Source organism: Propithecus coquereli, unplaced genomic scaffold (assembly GCF_000956105.1).
Source record: "Propithecus coquereli isolate 6110/MARCELLA unplaced genomic scaffold, Pcoq_1.0 Scaffold5, whole genome shotgun sequence".
NCBI lineage: Eukaryota > Metazoa > Chordata > Mammalia > Primates > Indriidae > Propithecus > Propithecus coquereli.
In genome coordinates this window covers 16351727-16371585 of record NW_012150840.1, presented here as the reverse complement: position 1 = coordinate 16371585, position 19859 = coordinate 16351727, and the positions used below count along the sequence as shown (strand labels likewise).

Here is a 19859-nt window from a genome sequence, read left to right as displayed (position 1 = left end):
GGTGGAAGAAGGAAGCAGTGACCCAGGGGACCGCCAGGCGCCACTCCTGAGCCACTGCTGGGATGCAGTATCTGTTCAACCCAGAGCAGGAGTGTGGGGGTGGGGGCAGAGGTAGCTGTACCCAATTTGGCCCTGGGTTAGTGGAGCAATCCAGGCTGAGGTGTCTTAAGCAGTGGCCTGACCCCACATCTGTGCTGAACCAGCACTGGGCAGATTCAAAAAACTACTGAGTGTGTAATCCCCAAAAGGCTGAGCTCCTTAGTAAGGGCGCAACAGCCCAGATCCCTCCAGAGCCCACCCCTGAGTCAGAACGCCCAGGGGCCACCAGGGAGCCCCAACAGAGGGAATCCCAGGCTTCCTACCAGCTGGGTGACAGCCAGCTGCACCCCCTGAGGCATCTGATCTCTCTGTGCGCCCCTGTCCTCAGGAAGGCTCCTTCCTGTACATTGTGCTTGCACCGTCTCACACAGGACTTTTTGCTTCGCCTTGATCAACGGTGGGCCTTGGCGTCTACAGTCTAGGACACCTTCGCTATGTCATCATGCATGCTGTATTTGCCTTTCAGAGCCATGACAAACAAAAAAAGGATCTACAGACCAGAAGCTAACGTGTCCCATGTCACATAGTTAGAATTAGAGTCCATGGTAGGTCACTGTCAGAGGATAGCAGGATGTCTTTACTACGAGCCAAGTTGTTAGAGCCTTAAAGGAGTTGAGGAGGAAACTACACAGAGAACGGTCCCCAAAATGTGTGTGATGTGGAATATGTGGGTGTCAGTGTTTACAAAAATGAAAAATTAAATATCAGCTCCCACCATTTACCCAGACCAAGAGAGGCAGAAGTGGGGTTTGAGTCCCCGTGCAGTGATGTCCATAGGACTGGAAACACATTGTGCATACTTTCTGCACCAGAAACGCCCTTAAAATCACAGAATCCAAATCGAGACACAGCCCTCCCCACAGATCAGGCACATGGTGACAGTGAGCATGCGCCGTGCTGAATGCTTCACATACGTCTTGTTCCATCCTCACGTCAGAGCCCACAGAGCAGGTACTGCTGTATCCCCAGTTTACAGAGAGGTCAGGTAGCCCACCCAGGGTCACTCAGCTAATAACTGCACACCTAGAATTGGAATCCTGATCCGATTCCCAAGCCCACACTCTTAACTGCTCCACTCTTCCCGCCTCGTGTAGGAAGAAAGAGAGTCAATCCCTCTTCCGTGTTGTTTTCCAGCATCATCCCAGTAAGTCCTATAAGACAACCCTATTCTCTGTTCTTTAAGCGTTCAAGGAACTTGTTCTTCGAATATTACACTGATTGTAGATGCAATCGCAGCCCCACCTGGGATGACAACTGGTCCTGAAGAGCCCCTGGCAGTGCATTAACATCCCTGGGCCTCCTAAACACCTTCCTCCCTCCAATCCCACACGGAGAAAGCAGGAGCCCAGAGAAAAGGACGCTTGGCAGATTCCATGGGGCGCCCTGCATCAGAGTCACAGCCATTGGGCAGGCCGTGGGGACACTGGCTGAGAGTCCCTGGCCACACCCTCCCCGGGCCCACATGCTCACCTGGTATGTGCTTGGCCCAGCCAATGATGACCACGAGCTCCCGGTCGGCCAGGTCACAAAGAGTGGTCAGGGCCTTGATGTCCCCCTCAGGCATGCCAGGGGGAGGCATGGCATAGAGCTTGTCCGGCTCAGCCACCAGTAGATAGGAGACAATCTTGGTCACTGCAACAACCAAAGAGGGAAATGTAAAGTCCTGGGAAAGAGGGAAAGGGCCAGGGTGGAATCTCAGATTGGCCAGGAGGAAAAGTCAGGTTCCTATGGCCAGATGTGGCTGTAGTCTCCCCTCCTGCTCTGACTCCACGTTGCTGGCAGAGCTATTAGCGTTGCTAGGAAATACCCCTCCAAGGGAAGCTGCCTGATGAATTCTCCCGAGAGGAGCCTGTGCAGCAACTTTGGGTGGGTGGCTGGGGGGCACATTCTGGATGTTGGGGCCCATGGCTTCTTAGGACCAAGCTTCATTTGGAGCCACATCCTATGCCATCCGCTATGGAAAGGCCGTCTGAATGAAGCCTGAAGCATCTGACACGAATGCTGGGCACTGATGTCACCTCCCCCAAGATCCACATTGTCCCATGTCCCAGCAGTGGGAAGACGGCACTTCCCCAAGGTTATGTCAGATGTTCCAGGTACAGATGCTGGCAAAAGGGGCACAGACTGCCGTGCTACTCACATGGCTTTTTAGCGGGTGGAGAAATCTGCAAGCTCAGATATGGGCTGCTCTCCGAGTCCAGCCGTCGCTTGTATTTCTGGCGGCCTCCACGCACTCGGTCAAGGCGCACACCTATTGGGGAGGAAGGGGAGACTGTCTCAGAAGTTGTCAGCATCACCAGGGGTGCCAACACCGACTTTGGAATTTCAACACTGGCTAAGTCCTTCAGGGCCACGCCCAGTTGCCCCCTGGCCACCCTTAGGCCAGGTGGCCGGACAATCATGAAACAATTCTCCAGCAGCAATGGCCCATTCCAGTTATCCGGCCTGGTCCTGCCTCTCTGGATTCAGCATCCTCCTGAAATCCATTCCAAGCAACCATTAGCCCTTGAGTCTTTATGCTTCCCGAAGGAAAAACACAACAAAAGCACTCTACGTCGTGTTGGGGAAGAAGTAGCTGTGTTATGTTAGATCTGCTTTGAATCCAGGGAGGGTCGAGTTAACTTGCCGACACAGAACAGGAAACCCTGTCATCGGCAGGCACTTCCAAAGAGCTGAACAAGGATTTTCAAACTTTTCACATAAGAAGGATCTGGGCGGGCTCTTGTTACAAATGTCAGTTTCTGGATCCCACCCTCTGAGGGTCTAGAATGGAGCTCTACAGTTTGTCTTTTACACAAGTCCCCATGGATGGGGATGCAGCAGTCCCGACCACCCCTGGAAAGTCAGTGACTGGAAATATCTTGACGGCAGGTGCAAAAGCAGTGATGGCTGCTCCACATTTACATCCATGTCCAGGAGTGACAGTCTACCCTGGAAAGATCTGTTATTGTCACTGAGTCCACGCTGCCTTCCAGAAGCCTGCCCACCCACAGCTCCTGCTGCCTAGACAGATATATAGGTACCATTTGACACCCCCCACCAGCAGATCAAGTGCACAGGGCCTACGGGTGGGCTCCTTACCCAGGGGCACCAACCGATGTGGCCTGACCTGCAACAATGAATGGACCCCTTCAAATTTGCCCCAAAGTGAGAACTAACACGGAACACACCGGACAGCGAGTGCCCAAAGCGTGGCGCTGGGACCCTGCATGGCCTGAAGCCACTTCTGTCTTCTTGCTACACCTCTCCAAGGTTGCCTTGTAGGTCCCTTCTCAGATTCCTTTACTCAAGCTAACTTGAACAGCCCTCTTCCTGACCGTGAAATGGGCCTTGACTAAAAAACACGAAAAGTCACACACGGAGACCAGAGTCCTCAAAGAAATCTCAGTTGCCACCTGAGCCTCTGAGGTGACAAGCCAAGTTCAACATTTGTTCTTTTCCCCAAAGGTAGAATGTTGCCCACAAAGCCCCAGTCAGCTGATCTTCCGGGCGCTGTCTTATTCTTTTCCAATAAATTCCAGCATTTCCTAGGTCTGGGAAGGATGATAAGCTCTGGAGCAGAAGAAACAGTGTCCTCCCTGTCCTGACCCCTCCCAAGCCCCTGGCACACCAGTCCCACCAGTCCGGGCCTTGCTCCAGAGCAGGCAAGAGGAAGCAGGAATCATTGTAACTGACTGGAACGAAGGCGTAGAGCCCATTTGTGCCAGGGGCGATTTTCTGGCTGTTCCTGTGTTAGGGTGCACAGTTACTAAATTTAAGTCCCTGGGTTGGGAATGGGAGTTTCCTAGAGCAACTGAAAGTAAAATGACTTTGTTTACTGAATGGGCGGGGACAATTCCTGCAAATATGAATTGCCCTAAAGGGACTTAGGGAAGCTGAGGACACAGTCCCCCAGGTGTTTCCGGCTCACATCCTCCTCCCAGAGGGCACGGAGGATGCTGTGTGCTCACCCAGCCAGCCAGCTGAGGGGACTGTCTCTTTTGGGCCAATTACTATATGGCATTTACATCAGCAACGTCCTTTTAAACACTACAACCTGGTACTTCTGTCCTTGGTGCCGAACACAGTTGCAGCGAACATTTTTTGGCTTTCTATTTAAAGGTAATTCCCCCGTTGGGTCATCTTGTTGGGGCCTGTGCCCCACCCTCACACCCCCACTGGATACCTCAGTGGTTCAGGTTCTCCTGCCCTCTGGAGGTCGGGTCAGGGACCCACGACACAGGTGCAAAGACAGAGGGGGGGGACTGACGGGGCAGCAGTGGCGCCCTAACCAGCCGGTGACAGCATTCCTGCCCCTGGGCTCTCCAGGGCTTCTCCCGGTTCTCTCTGGTTTCTACGTGTGGTGTGCAAGTTCCTGGAGCAGAAGGCTCCCCTTCCACTTAGAGGGTCAGAATTTTGCAACGGACAACATCTGTCACTGACGTCTCCAGGAGCAGGCTCTGAGGCCAGGATGAGCCCACAAGCAGTTTCAGAGGACGGAGGGAAGCCAGAAACAAACCGACGACGCTGCTGCCCTGAGCAACCGAGGACTCCGGGGGCGAGTGTGGAACACACCTCAGTGTCCAGCACTCGGGCTAACGGCTGCTCTGGCACGTCCCGCCTCCCAGCGGCAGGCTGAGCAGACTCCGGTGGCCGAGGAAAGCCCTGGGGCAGAGTTGCCATCACAATGTGTCATGAAAGAGTGCCACGTGGATATAGGCAGGGACATGCTCTGCTGCCTTTCTCCTCAAAGTGTGGCCCACAGGCCAGCAGCATCACCATCTTTGGGCTTGGCAGAAGTGCAAAAATCCCAGGCGCGGTCCCAGAGGCATAAGAACCAGCGCCTCGCCAAGGTGACTCGCAGCACAGCAGGGTTAGAGGAGGGCTGCACTGTGACGTCCCGGCAAACGCAGCTGTAAAGTCAACCTGCACCAGCGCCCCAGACCTTACGGGACAGCTGCATCCTGCCCAGCCCCAGACCTAAACCTATGTGTGCTGGCAGGACCTTGGCTCACATTTATCCCCCCAGTACCCCCAAGCCCCTTCAGTGAGGCAGAAGGAAGAGACACATAAACACAGGAGAGATGGGACTTGAGGAAGAGTCCCCTGTTTAGAAGAGTTTTCTGACCCCACCTGTGACACATCTACATAGAAGCCTCCCTTGCCCACTCTGCCTGGGCTGAGCCACACCGTCCACTAACCTCGGCTTGTCCGTGGCACGGTGACGACATCATTCATCACCGAGACCTGCTGTGTGCCAGGGTCTTGCATGTACTGTCCCTCCTGCATCCAGGACAAGCCCTCCCCACTTTCCTGACCTTCTCTCCTAGAGGCCAGTCTGGTGACCGCTCCCCAGGCAGCTGTCGACCAGAGTGAGGAATGTTCAACAGAAAATAAAGAGGCGTCGGTCCCTCAGGAAGGCAAGGATGGGCAGCTGCCACCTCTGCCGGTGCCTCCATCTGGAATGTTCTCCATCCTGACACAGGGCCTGCTGGCCTTTAGTGGGTGTTCAGGAAAGACTTGATGAATACAGGAGTGGATGTGCCTCCTTCCTCCCCACCCCCGTGCCAGGCTAGGTGCTGCCTCATGGGCTCCAAGAGCCCACTGGGCTTCCCCTACTCACTGGCCACCCCTTACAGCCAGGCTGTTCAAAGTCCTACTCCAGGGTAGGACCCGTCATGGTACCCAAGATACAGTGGGCACTTAGAAAAAGGGAACTATGACTTTTATTATCATCATCTTTATTATTATTCTTCCCCAGCATTGTGTACAACTTTCTTGTAAATCACATTGATAATGATAACAGCACAATTGATGGAGCACTTTCTATAAAGCATCACCATACTGAACCCACGAAATTAAAGTAGGTACTATTATCCCCATTGTACAAATAAGAAAAATAGGCTCAGAGAGATTTAGTAATTTGCCCAATAAAAGACCCGAGCTCTCTGCCATTCCAAGGTGTGACCTCCGAGGGCACAGCAAGTGCCAACTCTCCTTAGATTTTCTCCTCCAGATCTTTACAGCATAGTGGTCAATGGCTCTGATCAATGAACATATCAATGATCAGGTTATTCTATTTATTCTGTTGGGTTTAATTCTGCACAAACTGACATCTGGTGTGAAAGGTGTTTGCTCTCCCTGCCTCCTGCCTGCTTTTCTGAGTCCTGCTCTTTGCACAAGGCCACAATTGCTGCAGCCCATGGGATCCATGATCAAGGTCCCAGGCCCATCCCTGCCCCACCTCAGCTACCGAACTCAGCTTCATCATCAGGTACGGGGGAGGAGGCAAGGGTAATATCAACTGCTCACCACGTATGGCTGTTGTGACAATTGAAAAAATGACTTAACGATGGGAAAATACATGGTAAATTGGAAAGCGGTTCCGGTAGGCCATGGGAGCCCGTCTCTCCCACCACCCTCCCACCACCGCCACAACGCCCTGGCATTCACCTGGTACTGCACATGCCACCTCATCTGGTTTCCCTTTACAGCCACCATCTCTTCTATTCCATGGGCTCTTAGAGGACAGGACCCAGGCCTCCTACATTTCTCCGTCCCCCTTCATCCCCCAGTCAGGGTTTGCTAATGGTCATGTAGGGTGGGAGGTTCTGGGACACAGACCTGTGCTCCCCAACCCATGCACCCTAGCACCCTATCCTGGGCTTGGGGAAGATGGACCCCCACCTAAATGAAGTATCCTTATCGCTTTTGTCTACACTGTTTCCAAAGGCAATTAATATCCTGGGGTCACCCTTGAAGGCCCAGTTCAAGTATTCTCTTCTGAGAAGTCTTTCTAGGAGCCCTCAGCGCAGCTGGCTGCACACTTTCCTGGCTTCCCTTTGCTCATTCTCTATTACGGCAATGACATGACCACCAGCACGTCACAAGATGCCATATGCCCATCTCCCTGTGGGGCTGGCGGCACCTCCTGGGCAAGGACTTTCATTTATCTTCATAGCCCAAGCTCAGCACCCAGCCCGCGGGAGGCAATCGAGTGTCTGAGTAAAATGATGAGTAAAAATGAAGCCCTCTCGACTTAGGAAACGAAAGAATCTCATGGTTCCCCTTTCACAGCTTCCCTGCGTCTCACCAGCCTCCAGAACCGCACTCCCTCGAGGCAGCCCATTCCTCATGGAAGGTTCCCCTTGTAATGAGCTAAATTCTGTCTCCTGATCACTTACTACCCTCCATCCTGTTCAACAAGGCAACTCCCCCCCACAAGATAATCTTTTACAGATCTGAAATTCTTGAGGAACCCTCCTTCCCTGGCCAAGCACCCTTTATTTTTTTATATCTGTCCGTTATTTTCAGCCCAGTCACCTCCCTGCCTTCTCTGCAATTGTCTTTATTGATATGGTATGCTCTGAACTGAGAACTGTCAGCTCGCCAAGGGCAGAGACAGTGGACAGATATCTGAATTCCTCTGCACTCTACCTAAACAGACATTGGTCACCTATGTTTATACTTATTATCTGCCACTGTGCTTTTACATGTTCTTGAGTAAGCTGCTCACGATGTTAATGAACAAGGAGAAGGCCCTCCCCAAGAGGTTATGGTATGGACTCAGTCCTCATGCTGAGCGCTACAACAAGATATTGTATCATGAAACCTTCAGAAATAGATCACCAAATGCTAGCAGGTGGGCCCAACAGACATTATTGGTTATCTACTCGATGTCCATTCCCTCTCTTCCATGCGAAAAGAACCTGGATTTGCTGCTGGAGGCAACATACCCTAGCCAGTCCCAACAATCTTGTTCCCCATGCTCCCAGCTTCCCTAGTAGCTAGAGCTGGGCAGGTGACCTGGGTCTGGCCAGTGGGAGGAAAAGGCAAGTCCAAGGTGGAGGCTGCTGGGAATGGTTTTGCTTTTCTGATAAAAGAGACAGACATATTTGGTGCATCTCTTTTTGCCTTCCTCCTGCCCTGACCTGGAAGGTGAAGCACAGAGGTGCAACCACTTTGCTATCACAAGGCAGCCGTCTGAGGACACCAAAGAATGCCAGAGAAGCAAGACAGAAAGAACCCGAGCCCTTCCTGCTACGGCTTGGAAGCCTGTGCAACACCAGCAATTGCTCCTCTCCAGGCTTCTTGTAAGGTGGAGAAATCAACCTCATTTATCGATGCTTAAGCCACTAGCTATCAGGTTCTCTATAACTTGCAGCAGACAGCAATTTTCACTAACCGATACAATGGACAATTACTTTTTAAATTAGGATGCTTAAGCCTTACAAATACCAACTGGAAAAAAAAAGGAGACTAACTTGAAATGAGAGTTGCCTTATTGTTTGTGTCCTTATATTAGTAAAGTAGCTAAAAAGTAGATTCAGGAAGAACATTAAAATACTAATTAACTTACAATTACTGTCTGGGATTATTAGATTTTATCTTATTGATATTTTCCAAATGTAAAAAGGCATTAATAATGCTCATATGTAAAATGTCGCGGATCTCCAAATACTGTAACAAATACATATCCTTTGTTTTAACCACTGTTCAACACTGTCTAATCCCCTAACTTGCACAGGTCAAAATCTTAATGTTTCTAAGTGTTCCATGAGTACAAAAAGAATCGGTAATCACCGGAATACATGACCCTGTGCAGACGACGTCCTTGAGTTGAGCCCAGGATCAGACAAGGAGCCACCCCTCTTCTTGACCAATATGAGAAATCCTGAAATCTTATAGACACAAATACAAGTAGAAGGAAGAAGCACTGGCCTCAAGGTCAGATGTGGATATAAATCCCTGTCTACTCCTTGCTACCTGAGTGATCTAGAGCAAGTTTCTTCGCCTCTCTGTGCCTCAACCTCTTCACCTGTAGAATAGGAATAATAATAGTATACACTGCGTGGAGATGATATTAACCCATTTAATCCTCATAATGGAGGAGCTTTCCGTGTAAGCACTTACAATATTGTAGATGGTACATACATAGTAAGTGCTCAACAAATGTCAATTAATATTACTAAAAATACTTCACCCTTGAAGATTTTCTGTCTCTTGACTGTATCAATGTCAATAAACTGGTTGTGATATTGTCCTACAGTTTTGTAAGACATTGCCATTGGGGGAAACTGGGTAAAGGGTACATGGGATCTCTGTCTTGGTCCTTAAAATTGCATGTGAATCTACAATTTTCTCAGAATAAAAAGTTTAATTAAAAACTTTTTAAAAATGCTGGTGGAAAAGTAAAATAGTGTAGCGGTTGTGGAACACAGTTTGAGGGTTCCTCAAAAAGTGAAACAAAATTACCATATGACCCAGCAATTCCACTCCTCAGTATATACCCCAAAAAGCTGAAAACAGGAATTTGAACAGACATGAACAGACACTTGCCTGGCAATGTTTACTGCGGCATTATTCATAATAGCCGGAAGGTCGAAACAGCCCAAGTGTCCATCAGTGGATGAAGGATAAACATATGCGGTACACACAAACAATGGAACATTATGCAGTCAAAAAGGAATAAAGTTCTGACATATGCAACAACAGGGATGAACCTTAAGAACTCTATGCTACTTTTTTCGCCCTTCCTTTTGCTCTCCCTTTGCTGCCACAGTGGATCCGGTCGTCATCTGTGGCGTATGTATCATGCTCTGTAAACCTATATCTTGTTCTTGCCCTGTAATCCTATCTTTCTCTACTCAATAAACCTCATCTTCATGCTTGCCTAAAAACAAAAACAAAAACAAAAAAAAAACAACACTGTGCTAAGTGAAATGAACTAGACACAAGTATTGTGTGATTCTACTTTTATGAGCTATCCAGGGCAGTCACATTCATAGAGATGGAAAGTAGATCGGAGGTTGTCAGGGCTGAGGGAGGAGGATTGGGAGTTATTGTTTAATAGGCATGGAGTTTCTCTATGGGATGACGAAGAAGTTTTGGAAATAGATAGTGATGATGGTTGGATAACATAGTGAATGTACTTAATATCACTGAATTGTACACTTAAAATGGCTTTTAAAAAGGCAAATTTTATGTGATATATATTTTGCCACAATTTACAAAAATAGTAATGGAATGTATCAAAAACCACAAAATTGTACACTTTAAGTGGAGGAACTATATCTCAATAAAGCTGTTAAATTTTTTTAAAATCCTTAACATTTTTCAGATTGGTGGAATTAACCTAAAATGTCGAAACATGGAGCAGAGTGCTTGGTACACAGTAGGCACTCAGTAATAACTTCTTGCCTTTCATCTGCCTATTGAAGGTGGTAGAGTCTGGCCCGAACCGAGTTCCTCATGGGAAGAAAGGGAAACACATCGGCATGGTTGTCACTACCATGGCTCAGTGTGTTAAACAAAAACCCCTCAAGAAACTGAGGTTCACAGAGGTTAAACACTGCGCCCAGGGGCATACAGCCCCAACACTGGCACTGTCTCCAATACGCCAACAGGGCTGATGTCTGCCTTTGTCCAACCTGAGGACAGAGGTCCTGCCCTTGGCTGCTGGCACACCTGCTCCCACCGCAGCCCCGACCTTATCACTAGGCTGGTGCCCTGGCGCCTGCAGTGGCTAATCCCACTTCCCAGCTGAGGGCACAAGAAACGGCAAAGAACCTTCAGGGCTGCTCTGGGACAGAAACTCCTTGGGAGCAAAGGAGCTGGGTTCCCCAGACCCCTCGGGGCCATGCCCCATCTGCTGGCCTCTCCCATCCACTGCAGACATGTCAGAGCATCCAGAGCCCAAAGCTGCCACGTCTGGGATCAGATGCCCATTTGCTGACTTGATAAGATCAGGCTTCTGAGTTTTTTCTTAATGGAAGTAAAATAATTCCTGCTTCCCTCCACCTCCCTCCTTTCTTCTCGTCTTCCCTCCCTAAGCTGGAAGAGATCCCAGTCTTTCAGAAGTAAAAATAGCCGAGCATGCAGGGCCAGCAGCAGCGGGGCCCAGCTTAAGCTCCTTTCTGTTATACCCAGACACTAAAAATAACGAGCTAAAGGTGTGCAAAGCGCAGCCCTGCACCTGGCCCCGAGCCTGTCCCAGGCACTTCCCGCTGGCATGTTTCTCGTCCCACAAGGAAGGTTCAGACAGGGCAGGAGCGGGAAGGGCCTCTGGGCCAGTGTCCTCCTTCTGCAAGCTACTGTCCAGGTCTAAGGTCAGGATCCCTGCTGGCACTGCAAGGTTGTCATGGCCAAGACCCTTCTCTTCCCCTTATCCATACCCCACCCCTGCCCCATCACCACCACCAAACTCAACATCCGTGGTTTATTAACGACACGAGCAGGTTCACATGTGTGCAGTGCTTCACAGTTTACAAAGCTATTTCATACCATACCTCGCTTGAGCTGCATAACAACGTTGATCAGGGAGAATACATGATGATTATTAGTCCCATGTGAAATCTGAGGCTCAGAAAGGTCAGGTGACTTGCTCAGGGTCCCACAGCCAGAGAGTGTCAAAGGGTGGATCTGAATCTTGATTTATAGATCACTAGGTCCTATCTCCTTTGCCCTGAACTTGCAGCCACTAGTCCTGTATAATCATCAGAATGCCCTGGAAAGTCTTTGAACAGCACCGACTTTGAGGTTCCCAGTCCGTAGGTCTGGGGAGATATCCAGAAATGGATATTTTCTCAAAGCTCCTCTAGTAATTCTGAGTATTTGCCAGGTCTGTGGGGCACTGTGCTGAACCTACTTTATTCAGTACTTTTATCTGACCAGTGTTCTTCCCAGGGAATTTAGGGGTTGACGTTCTGTCTGTAAGTTCTACCAAACAATAGCTGACCCATCCCCAGAAGGAGGAGAAAACCACCCAAAAGGTGATGTGGGTACCATGAGCTCCTGAGAGGCCAGAAGGCACATGGGGCACGCCAACGGGAGCGCCAGGCCAGTGTGATGCCATAAACTCTCCACCACATCCCCTGCATACACTGAGCTTCCTTTAGCCACCTGTCCTGCGGGGGCTTCTGGGTGACAGGTGAGCTTGCCTTACTGCCTCAGACACAATGGCTAGTTTGGGCTGCGTCTACCCTGGGGACATATCATATCCCAGAAATGGTGGATTTTCTACAAGACAAAGGAGCTGAGATTCTGAAGTCCCCTGGGCAGACTTCCTGAGAACTCACCATCCCCCACAACTTGTCTTCAGTGTAAGTAGCCCCTTGTTAGTTACACCTGCCCCAAGGCACGTGGCCCCTCCTTTAAAAGTCCATGATCTCTGTCAGTTGGAGAGATGGATGAGACTGAGACAGCTTCTCCCGTTCTCCCAACAAGATGTCTGTCCTATTAAAGAATTCCTTTCTTCCTTGGCCATCCTCATTGTCTGCTGGATCTCTATGCAGCAAGAACCAGACCTAGGCTGAAACCCCCTTGCAATTTTGACAACAGGTTTCTCTTGAGCAACAGGTGAATAGCAGCACCATTCCTGAGATGGGGAAGACTGGACATGGTGGCCCAAGCACAGAGTCCCTCTCTTTATGTTTAATTCATGATGTCTCACAAGGGACCCAAGTGGAGATGCCAGTAGAGTGGTTAGATATTGAAGTCTAAACTATCTAGGGAAGGGGTTGGGCCAGAGGTCTAAGACTGAGCATCATCTGCATCTAGTCTTTGATCTAGAAGATATCACCTGTATGGTATAGATGGAAAAGAGGGCCTGGATCCAAGACCTGAATAACTCCAAAATGTAAATATCAGGAAGAGGCAGAGTTCACGATGAAAACCACAAAGCATGGTGGGAGAGGTGAGGAGAAAGCTAGGTAAGCGTGGCGTCAGAGGAACCAAGAGCAAAGGGTACAGGTGGACTGGTCAGCTGCCTTGAGCATTGCTGAGAGGCAGCATGAGCAGGAGACAGAGAAGAATCAGGTTTGGCACAGTCTCAGGGGTGTGGTCAGCAGCAAAGGCTGACTGGAGCAGGCCGGGGGATGACCAGCTCATCAAACTCATCTTCAGGAGGATCAAGGACCTACGCATGTGAGGCAGATAAGCAAAACATCTTCACAACAGCAGGCTTGGAAAATATTTTTTCAATGACATAAAAGCACAACCATATAGGAAAAAATAATTCAATTTATTAGAATCACTAACTTCTGTTCATTAAAAAGATTCCATAAAGAGAAAGAGGCTGCAAATAGGAAGGTTTTTATAATACTAACAATTAATTTCTACAACCAGTAGAAAAAATAAGGTAGAAAAATAGCCAGGTGTGGTGGCTCATGCCTGTAATCCCAGTGACTCGGGAGGCTGAGGCCAGAGGATCACTTGTGGCCAAGATTTTGAGACCAGCCTGAGCAACATATCGAGACCCCCATCTCTAAAAAACATATAAAAAAAAAATTAGCCAGGCACAGTGGTAGACACCTGCTGTCCCAACTACTCAGGAGGCTGAGGCAGGAGGGTCACTCAAGCCCAGGAGTTTGAGGCTGTAGTGAGCTATGATCATCTATGATCATACCACTGTACTCCAGCCTGGGTGACAGAGCAAGGTCCTGTCTCTAAAAATAAACAAACAAACAAACAAACAAATAAATAAATAAATAAATAATAGGAAAAGGCTTGGACAACACTTCATCTCAGAAAAGGAATCCTAAATAGCTAAACACATGAAATATGCTTGTATCATAGTTGAGAAAATACATATTAAAGCAATGAGAAGATACCACTTCATACACAACTAGCAAAAATTAGAAGCGTTGGTGAGAATATGGAGCGACCATCTCATAAGGCTGAACATGCCATAGACCTGGTGCTTCCACTCCCAGGCCCCTAAGGCCTCATACATGTGCAACCAGGAAAATGTACACAGCAAATGTAATAACAAAAACCCAGAAGCCCCAATGCTGATCAATAGTAGGCGGGATAAGCAGGCTCTCCTAAACTCATGCAGTGACAGTGTACAGCAGGAGTTATCCAACTACGGTCTGTGGGCCAAATCCAGCCCTTTGCCTGTTTTATCAGAGCACAGCCCATTTGTTCGTTACTTGTTTTGTGTGTCATTACAACAGCAGAGTTGAGTACTTACGACAGAGGCCTTATAAGCCCACAAAGCCTAAAACATGTCCTGTCTGACTTCTACTAGACAGAAATGAAAATGAATTAAGTACAGCACCGTGCAACAAGAAGTGTGCATCTCAGAAATATTGCCTAAAAAAATCAAGAGGCAGAAAAATATATCATATAATTTCTTTTAAAACTGAAAAACAGGATATCGTTAGAGATACAAATAAATGGTAAAACTATAAAAAAAGGTAAAGGAAGGCTGGGTGCAGTGGCTCACGCCTGTGATCCTAGCACTCTGGGAGGCTGAGGTGGGAGGATTGCTTGAGGTCACGGAGTTCAAGACTAGCCTGAGCAAGAGCGAGATCCCGTCTCTAACAAAAATAGAAAAATTAGCTGGGCATGGTGGTGCATGCCTGTAGTCCTAGCTACTCGGGAGGCTGAGGCAGTAGGATTACTTGAGCCCAGGAGTTTGAAGTTGCTGTGAGCTAGGCTGACGCCACGGCACTCTAGCCCGGGTGACAGAGCAAGACTCTGTCTCAAAAACAAACAAACAAACAAACAAACAAACAAAAGGCAAAAGAAAAACACAGTGAAATCCAGGATAGTGGTTGTCTCTGAGGTGGAGAAGAGGGAATGAAAACATGGAGATGTGCAGGAGGAACCTCAAAGGTAAAGGTAATTTTGCCTCATACTGGGTGGAAGGTGTCAGTATTCTTCATGCTTGACATATGTTTGTGACAAACAGCAAGGGTTGTCCTCGAAAATACGTTATTCCCTTCTTCCATACCAACAGAGTTTTAGCTGGGTACACGGTATCCCAGGTAACGGCTACAATTCCCAGACTCCCTTGCAGAGAGGTGTGACCATGTGACTAGCTTCCACCAATGGGCTGTGAATGGAAGAACACAGATGTGCTACTTCTGGTCCTGCCCTTCAGATCATCTGGCATAGACTCCTCCTCCCAGTGGATGTCTGTGAGATGGAAAGAATTGAGCGTCCACAAGTGAGAGCCACATGCTGAGTATGGCAGAGCCGCCAACCAGTCCTGGATCGGCCGTCTAGAACCTTTGGAGTGTTACATGAGAAATTAGAGAGAACTAAACTGCTACCCTGCTTAAGCTTCCAGGTTGTTTTTGGTTTAGTTGGTTTGTTTGTTTTTTCCTAAGTCACTTTGTGGTTTTTTTTTTTTTTTTTTTTTTGAGAGAAAGGGAGTCTCTTTGTTACAGAAGCTTAGCCTCACCCTACCTAATATAATATACTATAAATATTTTCCTGGATCTATTCAATGTTTACTTTTTTTAAAAAAAGTTTTTTTGACAGAGTGAATGGGGTTTAAGGAAGTGAATACAGGAAGTGCTGTCAACTCCACTGGGAGGTTTTGTTGAGAAAGGGAGCGAGATAAAGTAGCAGCATCTGGATGGAAATGAAAGGTCAAAATACAGTTGCGGGTTTTAAAATTAATTTTGTTTTCATAATGTCTGCATGCTGATGAAAATGATCCAGTGGTGAGTAAGAATATGATGATGCTGGAAGCAGAGAAGAGCCTATTGATATAAGAGTAAAGTCTTTATCAGACAGGAGAGTGATTCAGAGCACAGGAGGGGGACTGGCTTTTGTTAGGAGTGAAAACATCTGTGCTCTGATCGGAAGAAGGCAGAAGACATAGACACAAACTGGTAGGTTTGGATTCAATAGTAGGAGAGTCAGAAATGCTTGACTTTCTATTTTCTCAAGGAAATGTGAAGCAAGATCATCAGCCGGAGGGGGAAGAGAGGCTATGGGAGAGTCCAAGCTGCCTTCTGGATCCCAGAAGAAAATCATTTATATAACATGATGAGGAATGTGTATCTCAAACCCACAATCAACATCAGCCTTCATGGCATAACTCTACGGGCCTCTTTCCCTGAAGACTGGGAGCAAGATGATGATGGCACTATTATCACTCCCATTTTACAGAGGAGGAAAGGGAGGCTTCTAGAGGCTTACGTAACTTGCCCAAGGCACTGACAAGTGGCGAAGCTGAGGTTTTATGGGGTCTATGTGACCACTGACCCTGTTATCCAATGCACGGAAATGCCGAAAGCTCCCAGCGAGCAGTAAGAACAGTTCAGCACAGACAAGATCATCTCCTCGTCTTCATTCAATCAACACTTCCCAACCAGAGGTCACGTGGCCGAGTGGCCCAGAGCTTTAGTGCACACGAGAGGATCTTGTTGAGCTGTCAGGGGTGTGTGTGTGTGTGTGTGTGTGTGTGTGTGTGTATGTGTGTGTGTGTGTGTGTGTGTATGTGTGGTGTGGGGAGGGGGTGTGTAGAATGGAGAGTGGTTCCGGAGGGATACAAACACACACCGGAGTGCTCAGGTTGTAGTTCAATACTATTCTCTGAAGTAATTGAGAGCTGCTTTTTTTTTTTTTTTCAAAACACTAATATATTTTGGAAAAGAAAAAGAATTTTTAAAGGCAAGCCATCTCTCATTCCTTTTCTTCATTCACGGGGCCAGAAAAGTGGTATTTCTGGCATGGGCTAGAGGCAGAATACTCTATAAATACAAAGCCATTAAATCCCATGCAGCGGGAACCTGATCAGGGCCTCCTTTTAATTTCCTGACATGAGCTGGCCACTAACCCAATTACCCAGAATCCCCGGAGGAGCCCTCCGCCTTCCCAACAAGCACAAAGAGAGAGTGGGAGCATATTGCATGGATGTCAGCCCAGCTTTCACTGAAATCAAATATCTTTTAGAAAACACTTGGGGAAAGGCAGGCAGGGGCTTATGGGGAGGAAACAGAGTGGGCCTGGGAGGCCGGTGGCTTGAGGGAAGTGAAGTGAGGTGAGAAGGTGAAGTTTGCGGGGACAAGTTGAAATCCTGGAGCTGTACCGTAGACTTGGGGAGCATCCTACGAAATGCAACCAATGGCTTTCCAGGGTTCTTCTGGATGAGGGGCTGAGTTAGCCCACAGCCCAGCCAGGCTGTGAAGGCTGCCTCATCCTGATCCTAGAACCCAGAGAGGGGGGCAGCCCAAGACAATGCCACCCTCTACGATTCCCAGTAGTGAATCCAGGAAGAAAATCAGGGCGGCTGGACACCAGCTTGCCTCGCCAAACGCAAGGGGCAGGCTGCCGAGAAGTTCAGTGTAAATGAGACCAATTTTGAGTCAAACACTACAGTACTTTAACGCACCCAGGGAGCTGATGTCTCTAAGTCATCCCACGGTGGATTTTGCCAAGGAGTTGTCCCATCTGGTTGCCACCTGGACCTGGCGGTGGAGACGGGTATCACAACATCCCCGCTCTGCAGGTGAAGCAATGGTGCAGCAGGAGGTAACACTGCACAGCAGGAACACCGTACAGCGGGGAGTAGAATGCAGGCCGCCAACGCCTCACCCAGTTCAGATTCGGTATTCAATTTTTAATAGAGAATAATTACTTTTTCTCCTGAAAATGCAGGTTTTCAGATAATAGATTTGCTTAAAGCAAAACAGACCCCTGGACATCTCCTGTGGTCCACAGTGGGCTCTGGTCCCAGGACAGTGCGGGAGGAAGGCACAGGGAGCGGCACAGCTTGGCCCGACCACGCGAGCAGTCTCCCCAGCCGGGACCCCTGAGCCGCTGCGGCCTCACGGGACAGGGTGAGCCAGAGGAAGCCCCAGGTCTGACCTCTTCCCTGGCAGTTGCTGGTCCCCCAGACATGATTGTTTCACTTAAGAAAGCAGAGCTCCTAGTGGAAGAGGGGAAGTAGCCTTCTGACGGGTAGGTGGTGGCAGGGACAGGGCAGAGGCATTCACCATCCCCTTCTCCAGCCTTCCCCCTCCCGAAAGACTCGGGGCCCACGCCCCTGGACCCCCAATAGCCCTCAACACCAGAGGCCCACCGTGGGACCTAAAGCAGGGGAGAAGCTCCTGGAAAGGGTGAGGTCTGCCTTTCAGAGACAAGTTGGAGTCTGAGGAAGACAGAGGGGGGCCTGGGCCCTGCCTGCAGAGCCAGCAGGGACACCCGAACAAAAGCGGGAGCCGGGGCAGCTGCCAAGAGCCCCCGCCTGGCAGGGACCCAGGCTCCTGAATGAGGCGCTCCTCCTAAGGGGGCCGGTCCCCGCGGAGCTTCAGATCCCAGGATCTCACCAGGGCTCCGTGGGGGACAGGAGCTGAAGGAGGCTCTCTGCTTTGTCCACACTTGGGAGCCTTTGTGTCATCTTTCCCCTTTGGATTTAGACCTGCTAGCACTGGCAGGGAGCTGGGGAGGGAGTGTGCTGGTGAGTGTGTCTTCCTCCTTCGGGCAGAGCTCCTGAAAGGTCCTTTTGGGCTCAGGATGTCTGCCCAGATCCCGCCAACAGCCTGGGACGCCCCAGCTGCCTCCCGAGGAACGGGCCATCAACCACAGGGCTGCTTACGGCGTGGGGGGATGTCACCACGGGGCTCACCCTGCACGCCCTCCCCACTTGAGGCAGCACAGGCCTTGGGCCACGTTCTCCCAGCACCCCCTATGCCGTCATCCCGGGCCACACAGCGTCCATCTCGCTTCTCTTACAAGTGCCAGTCTGGATGCGAGAGCCGCTGCAGCCCATCAACTGAGTGCTTGGCCATCCCCTGCCCTGCCATCCCTGCATCCCCCTCCCCACCTCCCCCTTCCTGGGGGGCCACTAGAAAGTACCCCCATCTATTCCCAGCACTGGGTGGCCCTAAAGAGGCTCTGCTCAGCACTGCAAGATGGTCCAGGGATCGAGTGGTGGTCTCCTCTCCACACCCCCATCTTTGACCTATGCCCTGGGGGCGACATAGCACGGAGTAAGGAGGCTGCAGGCCCTGGGCCAGCTCCGCTCAAACAAGCGGGTGCCTGAGGGTGGGAGCCTCATCTCACCCCCAGCCTTGCAGGGCTGAGTTCTGTCACCCTTAAGATTCTGGGGAATATCGATAACAGTGAGAAGCTTCCTGTTGCTCTAAGTTCCACAGATGCTATAAAGTAAGCAAAGAGAGGCTATGCACCCCAACCAGGGCAGTTGCTGGACAGCCGGCCCCCTCTGACCTGGTGTCTCACACCCAGAAGAAAGTGGCAGCTCTGTCTCTGGGACTTAAGAGGAATGAGTCTCTCCAACGCTAGAAACCCTCAGGTTCCCACAACCACCTGGAGAGGGAAGTCGTGAGACCAGCACTAAGGCATGCATCTATGGGCCTCTGGCCTCAGTTTCCCCCTCTGTGAACACCAGGAGGCTCTGAAGCTGCAGGAAGAGCCTGGTATAGGCAGGGGCAAGACCAAAATTGTGCAGTCAAAATGAGCCAAAACCAAAGCCCACAGACAGTCTCTTGGCAGGTCCAATACAGCCTGTTCTTAATCTGGAAAGAGGGCTCCTTCTTCAGCTGAGACCCCGACGAAGCTGCTGACCTGTGTCTAACAGTGGAGGGGTCCTCTCCATCGCAGAGGGGTTAATGAAGTGATCAATGAGAAATGAGAAAGGCCAAAGCGCTGCGTAGACACAAGCAGCCTCAGGGCCTGCTTCCAGAGCTTCTGTGTTATGGGGACAGATGCTGGGCTGAGCTGAGGTGAGCGGGGGGTAGCCGGAATGGGAAAACGGAAGTAGGGGCTCCAATTTCCACAGCACACTGAGGTCCAAGTTGTCATACTGACAAAGCATCACAACCCCCTCCCCAGAGGACGCTGGGAGACGGCTGGGAGGGGTGACCCTGGGCTCCCAAGGCTGGGCTCCCCAGATTCCCCCTCCTGGTGCGGGTCTGCACCCCAGGCCTGCCCCTCCCTGTTCCCTGGGGTTCCTTCTGATCACTCTGCACACCGCTTTTCCTGACTCCTCCCACTTCTAGAAGGATCCCGGGCCCAGAAGC

The 19859-nt window shown here is 49.9% G+C and overlaps 1 protein-coding gene across 1 annotated transcript in view; it reads right to left on the bottom strand.

The window, feature by feature from the left end:
* Positions 1-19859, bottom strand: part of ESRRB (estrogen-related receptor beta) — a 100848-nt gene that overhangs the window by 12161 nt on the left and 68828 nt on the right. Inside the window, exons 4-5 of the mRNA XM_012656124.1 lie at positions 2240-2350; positions 1570-1731 (exon numbers count right to left, since the gene is read on the bottom strand). Of these exons, the coding sequence (XP_012511578.1) occupies positions 1570-1731; positions 2240-2350 (273 nt within the window). The remainder of the gene's footprint in view (positions 1-1569; positions 1732-2239; positions 2351-19859) is intronic.